The 8,443-nt window shown below is 42.1% G+C and overlaps 1 protein-coding gene across 1 annotated transcript; it reads right to left on the reverse strand.

The window, feature by feature from the left end:
- Window positions 1-1,730: 1,730 nt before the first annotated feature.
- SLC35E3 (solute carrier family 35 member E3) lies at window positions 1,731-7,922 on the reverse strand. Its single transcript, XM_058805232.1, has 5 exons — window positions 7,479-7,922; window positions 7,281-7,391; window positions 5,589-5,747; window positions 4,580-4,662; window positions 1,731-4,181 (listed from the first exon to the last, which is right to left on the reverse strand). Exons 1-5 carry the CDS (start codon window positions 7,866-7,868, stop codon window positions 3,995-3,997), a joined length of 930 nt encoding a protein of 309 aa, XP_058661215.1. The 5' UTR covers window positions 7,869-7,922; the 3' UTR covers window positions 1,731-3,994.
- Between the last annotated feature and the right edge of the window lie 521 nt (window positions 7,923-8,443).

Consider the following 8,443-nt stretch of genomic DNA (forward strand, 5'->3'; position numbering starts at 1 on the left):
TTTTGAAAGCCTAAAATAAAATTTGAAGAGGGAAAACCTCACAACACAAACACCTGCAAGTCTTTAATCCAAACTCTGATTCTTTCATAATCTAGGTAAGACATAACTATTTAACTGGACTCAAAACTGACATCTTGTAAGAAAAATCTTAGTATGAAAGGTGATAGGAGGAACTAAGTCCTGCTCCCCAAATTACCTTCACCTGCAAGCCTATTGTTGAAAGCAGGAACATAAAAAGCAGATGTTAAAAAGCTCTCACCAATCAGTGAGTTCTCTTCCTTTCCCAGGCACACTGGCAAATTTCAGGCCAGATGTTCTTAGTCCCTGCCCAACACCCGAACAGTGTGGCAGTACTGCTCAAGTCCAGTACTGCTCAAGGGCAAGCCTCTCCTCAGCAGCCCAACTGTACCAAGGTGTACAGCCAGCTATCAAATCCAGCATTTTGGACACATTTTGCAAATCTGACAAACTAGATATGGGTTAGACATTAGCTCAACTCCAAAACGTTAAAAACCACTCTTTTGAAACTCATTATATAAGAAAACATTATAAAAATGAGATTTTACCTTAATATTTATCGTAATATTTTTTTAAAGTTTAATAAAATACTGTCTTTTTTTAGGGTAACCTATACAAAGTTTTAATGTTGCTTTAGTCCCAGGCCATTGCTGGGCATTCATTTCATGAAATGAGACAGAGAGAGGATACAGTCCTGCTGAATTGCAGTTCTGTCCTGAGCGCTGTGGACTTCCTGCAAGACAAACCTCCTTTTCATACATGTAACAGCAGCAAACCACACTCCTTCAACCTCAAGCCTGAGAGAGTAGCCATTCACCCATCTAGAGGAAAACTCCTCTGGCACTCTGCCCCAGAGCCTGAGAGAACTTTGCCAGTTGTACAAAACCCCATGCAAAAGCTGTCAAACAAGAGCCAAGTTACCAAAGTTAAAGGCAACACAAAGCTTTACACTGACTATCTCTTAAATGAAGACATACTTCCTACTGCTTTGGGGGAAATGGGGAAACCTTGTGGATGTTGGCTTAAAGTGTTTTTGGAGACAAGTCTAGATAACTTGCCACCAGTCACCCACATTTTAACCAGAATCATTGCTCTCATTTTTAAATGCCATCTTGGTATCTTCAGTTCCATTTGAACTACATCAATGGTAGCTTTATAAAGTAAAGAATGCTAGTATAGCAGCAAAGCATGGCATTGCAGAAAAGGACCAAAGCCTACCCTGTTACCACAGTTTAGTCATATAAAGTATGACTACAAAGTAAAATGAAAAGCAGAAAGCAAACACTAGGGCATGTATGGTACAGCCTGAATTGCAACAACTCACACAGGGAGATGACTACACATTGCTGAAGATGGCAAGTCTCTGATTTCTCTTTTAGAAAAGCCAAAACTGATTGAAACACACATAGTTAGCAGGAAAACACATTCAAGGGATGTAGTGAAAATCAGAGTAAACAAGTAAGTATCAGTAATTTTTGTAAGACTCCAGTTTTGCCTCAGGACTTAGTTTTCCTCATTTGTGCCATGAGTCTAAAAAGTTCAAACTCCCTGCTGTATTCATGTGGACAGAAATCCATGTGGTACCATTTTGTCTTATACACACCTAGACCCCCAAAGTTATGTAATTCCAACAGAAGATGAAAAAAGACAAGAACTCCTCTCTTCTGCAATAAGCAGGAATCAGACAAATGATTAAAAATTTATTCCCACCCTACACATGGTATCCAAAGAAACAATACATACAAAGATCTATTTATCCCACAATTACACAAGCATCCTGGATTTAATATTTTGAAACAAATGACAAAGTTCAAGATACTTTATTTATTAGATACAAGAAGTAAATCTCAAAAGAGAGTTCTTGAATGCATGAAAAAAATACCACATCACTTAAGTGACTCATACACACACACACCTTTCAGCACCAGATTATATTTATAATGTACTTTTTAAATGATGCTCTTAACTTTCTCTTGCAGATCTGCTCCTCTCCTTACAGAGTCTTTTGTATTTCCAGGCATGGTTGTTTAGTTCAGTCTACTACTTCATATATATATATTTACATCCATCTCATCTCAAATATTTTTGTCACACAGGCATGTCATTCAGTTGTTTCCTAGCTGTTTCTCTGCAGTCTATCTACATCTCAAAAGAACTTGTGCACAGCACAAATTAATGGAAATGGCTTTCTCAGTGTACATACTGAAGGATATGCATCCAGCGCTTGACCATCTGAACACATCTTTCAGTAGCCCAGGCTGTATTTTTAAACTAATTATACAGATCTACAAAACTGTACTTAATTATTCTTGGACCAGTACAATGTCCAAGAAACAGTTGATAAAGATGTAAAATTTTTCAGGTATTTGTAGCTCTGAAATGATATAGAGTGTTACTGTATAAACTTAGGTTACACAGAGGAATAACTTTTTCTTAAATCAAGAACTCTGTAACAGAATAAATAAACAAGCTTGAGAAAGGTTGCATTGTTTCCAACACAAAGACTTCTTGCCTCTATTGTAAAAAACTTAGAGGAACTAAATATTATTTCTGTCAGTGGCTGCACAATTTAAATACTTGGTTTTGTCCACACAATTGCCCTCTTTAAATCTAACAGAGGTAGATGAAGACTAAACAAACCCCAACATGTAAGGATTAAGATACTGCAATTAAATTCTAACCCTGCAAATCTAGTGAGCATATGTTCTCACCGGATTTACAGAAAGCAGTTATTTTTTCTTTCCTTTTTTTAACTAGAACAGCACTGAACTTCTTCCATCCACATTGTCAAAACAAGTGCCTGATACTGTCATGAAAAAAATTTCAAAGCATTTTTTAATTAGAGCAGCAGGTCCCACCTTGCACTCTTCAGTCATTCGGATACATTTCCCAGGACTGTCTGTTGAGGAAATGCTGCCTCACACCCAGCATTGTCCAGCCAGCCCCTGGGCCTCTCCCCAGACGATGACAAACCTGCAGATCCCACCCAAGGTAACTCTTGGGGAAAGGCGTGGGAGCAAGGGAGGTGATGCTGAAGGCAAGACAGAGAACTGGGCAACCTTCACACCCATTAAAGACCTTTCCAAAGCCTTCTCAAAAATATTTTTTAGCATGGGTGTCTGTGTGCAAGGGCTGCAAAACATTTGGTTACTACCACAAAACCAGAGATTTTATTAGGCTCACAGGTAGTATTTACAAGATCTTGTGTAAAGTCTTGGTTTTGGCACAGAGAAAATGATAAAGCAGTAACAACATTTTCAAAACGTCAATTACTTCATGAATGTCCTGACAAATTAGAAGAAAAAATTAAGATGAACTGTTTAGATCCAATTTCCTACTTTCCCACACCTTGGCCTGTGGCTTCAAGTTTTCTGTTTTTCTCTTCACCTGTAATTTTATCTACTTTCTTCAACTAAAAATCTACCCCTGTGTTGAAGCCATACATAAGAAAGCAAATACAAGAAACAGGAATGAGTCTGGCAGCCTTTTTTTTAAAATGATTGGACAAAGTATGTCTCCCTCTTCATTGTTCATTGGACAAAAATGAGGAAGCATCACGACACACCAGAACATCTGCATAAAAGTGTCTCCAAATTTCTTCACAATGGCATTACTAGCTTGATCACAGAGAAAGGATTATTTTTCTTTCTCTCTGTACTATAACTGTAGCCATCATGATCTCATTTGGTATGCAAAAAATATAATTACTTCAATACAATTTCCACAGCAATTTGAAGTGTGCCTTTTTCTCTTTTAAGTTAGTGTTTTAATTTAATGAAAATGATAGGACAGACTGAGATGGCAAAACCCCAGAATTTTACATCCTTCAGTTTGTTTGGTTTAGTTACAGAATAAGAATCCTGGCACTTAAACTAAAACCATAGATCTAAGTGGATGAGGCAATTTTGTGCATTCTAAAATCAATGCATATTTAAATACTTGTTTTCCTTCACAACAGTCTTCAGAAACTCTTGCTCTATGGACGCTGGGCCAATTTACTCTTATTGCTTTCCTGCTCACTAAGCTTGAAGTGGGTGTAGGCTAAAATGCCAAACAGTGTGCACAGAATCCCAAGGCCCTGGTTAACAGACAATGGATCCTTAAATAACAGGCACCCTCCCAGGAGGGTGATGCAGAACTTGAAATGTCCAAACATGTTATACCTAGACACCTGTTAAGGAAAATAGCCAATAGCAGTATTATTTTTTGTAAAAAGAAACCCTTGGAATTTTCATTAGTTCCACTCAAAGCATGCAATGGTACTGTGTTGACTCAACTCAATACAGTTTTCTCATACAGATCTCTGTGGCTGTATTTACCCCCACCTAAAGCCTTTCACCCCTTTTCACTGCAGTCTGATGGACATGCCAACACTTCCCCAAGGCAGCCAAAGCATGAGTTAATATTCCTTGCAGGTATGAAGGTCAGCGAATGAACCATTACCTATACAAATCCCAAACCAGGAAGGTTATCAAGCAATTTTCCCACATTAATCAGCCCAAATGAATTCCAACATAATTAATCTGGAAACAGGAGAAACCACCAGTGTTACAAAGGATACGTGACAGGTGACGTATTTCCAATGATCCAGTAAATTGACAAGTTTACCATAAAGGCTATTATTCCAGACAGCAGTACCATTATCTGTGGATTAATGGACACAGTCAGTAATCTGACTTGCTTTTGGCAGTTTGTAGATACATTCCAGGTTATTTATTTAGTTTCATTTACTTTCAAATGCAAAATATCAGGCAAGAAAAACATATGGAGAACAAAAATAGAAACAGTTTCAAACCAGTACAGACACTGGTGAGGTGTATAAGCAGCTCAGTAACATGTATATTTATGACATCCATAAATATACACTGACAGAGTCACAGGCCTTTTCTCCTTTACTCTTGGTGAACATTTAAGAGTGATTTGGAAAATCTGGATACTCATTCACATAGAGGTTGTATACTTTAACTTTGAGATAAAGTCTAATTTATGGTCACAACAAAAACTATTTTAGTAAAATATCTGATTTTATTACTGTGAATACTTGCTATCCCATTCATAAAATACAATGCTACAAGAGATGACCCATCACTGAGGGGCACAATCAGCAGTAGTAAGAATATGTCACTGGCTCTTTTTTGGACAGAAGGATATTGAGAGAAACTATAGTCTCCTTGGTGAAAATAAACTACTAATTCTAGAGAACAATCAATGTTGGCATCCTTCCACAGAAGAGAAGTTGAGAGTGTCCTTCTCTGAGTGGACAGTGAGAGCTAGAAATAGAGCACTTCATACACTAGGGGAAGCTTCTGGATTTTGATAGATTTTCCTGTTGTTCAGATGCCCTCTAAATAGAAACAAGAATAAGGAGATAAATCAATTGACAGACTCGCTCCTCTCAGAGGAAGCAGGGCAGACTCAGCAAGGGGCTTTTTGTCCTGCACATGTCCCTCTCATCTCACCATGGACAACAGCTGGACAAAAATCTTTCTGTTCCACAAAGAAACAGATCTTACTATCAAATTTAACTATATCAGTGATAATTATTTAAATAAAGTCAACAAAAGCCTTACCACAGCAGAAAGTGTCCAGGGCCCAAATATTCCCCCCTCTCCAAAGACTGGCTCGAAGAAGGGTATGATGAACAACAACATGGCTGAGGACATCGGTGCCTGATAGTACAGCAGCTGCATAGAGTTTACCTGCAACTCGTGCTGCTTAGCACCTACCCACTAAAACCAAAAGAGAAAGCTGTTAAATATGAGAAAAAAACCCCATAAACTGAAAAACCTGAGCAAAAGCAAACTGGCCACTAACACAGAGGGAGTCTCACGTGGACAATACTACTTAAACAGGCTGTTGAGCCTCACCTTTGCCTCAGTGGAGGCCCCATGTGTTTGTCTCTTTCAAGTGAAAAGGCCATGAGAAAACTGTATGCAGGGGCAGTGAAAAGAGTGCCTCAACTTTCCTTTTCACATAGCCTGGGGGTAAATTATCATACTTGACAAAAAACAAGTAGATTGAAGAGCTGGGAAGAAAATAGCAGCTCCCCTTTATTTTATAAATTCCAGATCCTGCCTGTGTTGGACCTGAGTATCCTTTCCTAAGCAGGCACTGGATTCTGCTCCTTTCTTCCTCATTTTCCTGTATATACAAGCTAACAAAACCAGTACACATTTGTCTCTTGTCAGTTTATCCAGATTTAACGGATTTCATTTCAATATTGATTATACTTGACTCGAACTTCAATTTCTAAGGTTGCATGCTTACAGAAATATTACTTATCTATGGCCATGAAGACAGATGTTACAGCCAAAAAGACACATCTTTCTCTTGTGCTGAAAACTGACATTTAATACTTAAATCACATTAACTGGTAACATGGATTCTGGCATATAAACTTGCTCACAGTTTTTAATCTAGATAATTTTACCCAAGTACCATTACTTCTCCAGTACACAAATCATCACTTAATATCATTATGCAGCACCTCTTTCCTCCTCCTGCCCCAAAACAGGCCAAGAGACCATTATTTATCATCTACATACACACAAAGAGTCAAAGAGCCTCACTTTTTTTTTTGAGGCACAGTATGCCTCCTAAAAGAAATTCACGTTTAAATCTATCACATTGACATGACAAGAGTTTCTAATCTAGGAGGCTCTTACAGTCATGGTTAATAGCAAATCGGGTGAGCTATTAGCACAATGTTACAGCAGAAAGGGCTGAGGCAGTCCTTGGACATATCAATTTTTAAAATCATGATTATCCAGGAAGGTTGTATTGTGCGTTTATGTGTTAATTCATCCTCTACAAAAACACTTTAGAATGTATATAGTTGAAACTGAAGAAGGATACTGATAAAATGCAAATAGCTCACGGATAAACCATGGGATTGAAGGACTGGAAAACATCCTTTCTAGGGAAAAAGCTCAAACGCAAGGCACTTGCTTCAGCAAGGAGAGCATCTGTTCCCTCTAGAAAAAAAGGAGTTTTACCGCTAAAGCAATCTTCGCCCCTTGAAAATAACGCTCACGTTAAAGATGACACCCCAATTTTTAGCAGCAAGGACGATCAGGAGTTTGTCTCCTAATTTATCAGGAGTTATGGTGCACTATCATAATTTGGTGGGGGTTATAAAAAAGAAATAACGGAGCAGGGAAGGTTTCCTGCGGGGCTGGGTGCTACTTAAAAGCTACCGAAGCGAGGGGCAGCATCCCAAGGGAGCCCAGCCCCCGCGGGCTCCCGCGGCCGCCGTTACCCACCACTTGGTACAGCGAGGTCACCAGCACGCCCAGGGTGGCGAACGCCATCCCCAGAACATTGAACTTCACGTCGTAGTAGGAGTTGAGGAAAACACCCAGCGTGATGGGGACCTGTGGAGGGGACACGGCGGTTTTAGACGGGGTCGTCGCCCTCAGCGCTGCCCCTCCCCACTCCCCTGGGCCCCTCCGCCTCCTCACCAGGGTCAGCTTGATCCGCAGAGGGAAAGTCTTGCCGTAAGCCACGCTCTGGATGACCACGATGACCGGCGTGGTCATGGCCTTGGCCAACTGGTAGGTACCGATGGTGTTGCTCTGCAGGGAGAGGTTGGTGAAGACGACGAAGCCGCAGAAGCTGAGGGCCAGCGGCAGCACCTGCGCGGGCTGGAGGCTCTTGGGGGAGAAGGCGCCGAGCGCCTGGCACAGGTAGAGGCCGAGCCAGGTGATGGCGAAGTGCACCAGGGTGAGGCTGAGGTTCGGGAAGCCCAGCCGCACGTACAGCCATTTGTTCAGGAAAACGATGCAGATGGAGGCGGCCAGATTGACCAGCAGCCCCGCCGCCAGCCGGCCCTGCGCCGGCAGCCAGCCCATGGCTGAGGCAGCCCGGCGGCCGCCCGCGCACCGGCCGGGCCCGCCGCCGCCTGCCCGCCCGCTCCGCTCCGCCCCGCCCGCCCGCCGGGACACGTGGGCTCGCGCCTTCCGGTGGCCCCGCCCGCTGCGAACGGCTCCGCCCGCCCGGCCCGGTTTGCAGGGGCGGCCCTGCGCGCGCGTGTGTGTGTGTGAGTGTGTGTGTGTGCGCCCCCACAGCCGGCCCAACAGCCCCGAGGCGCAGACACGCACCCCGGCTCCAAGCCACGAGTACCGCTCCACAACGGGACTGGGCATTTCCACAAACACGGCACTGTACGCACGGATGTACAGCACGAAGTACGTTCCTTGCCAGGTGTCAAGAGACACCGACTCGCGTGAAGGAGCCAAAGTCCTTGCCTAACTGCACTACGTGTCCGCTGCACTCTGTCTTGTTAAGGGAAAGGCAGCTAAAAGTGTGTGTGCACAGATAAACGGGGGCAGAACAAGCTTTCAAAATAAACTACGAAATCTCAAATGGGGGGGTTTCAACCTATTATCATCTTTCCTCTGGTTCAGGATTTCATCAGCATTTTAGC

Source organism: Ammospiza caudacuta, chromosome 5 (genome assembly GCF_027887145.1).
Source record: "Ammospiza caudacuta isolate bAmmCau1 chromosome 5, bAmmCau1.pri, whole genome shotgun sequence".
Taxonomy (NCBI): Eukaryota; Metazoa; Chordata; class Aves; order Passeriformes; family Passerellidae; genus Ammospiza; species Ammospiza caudacuta.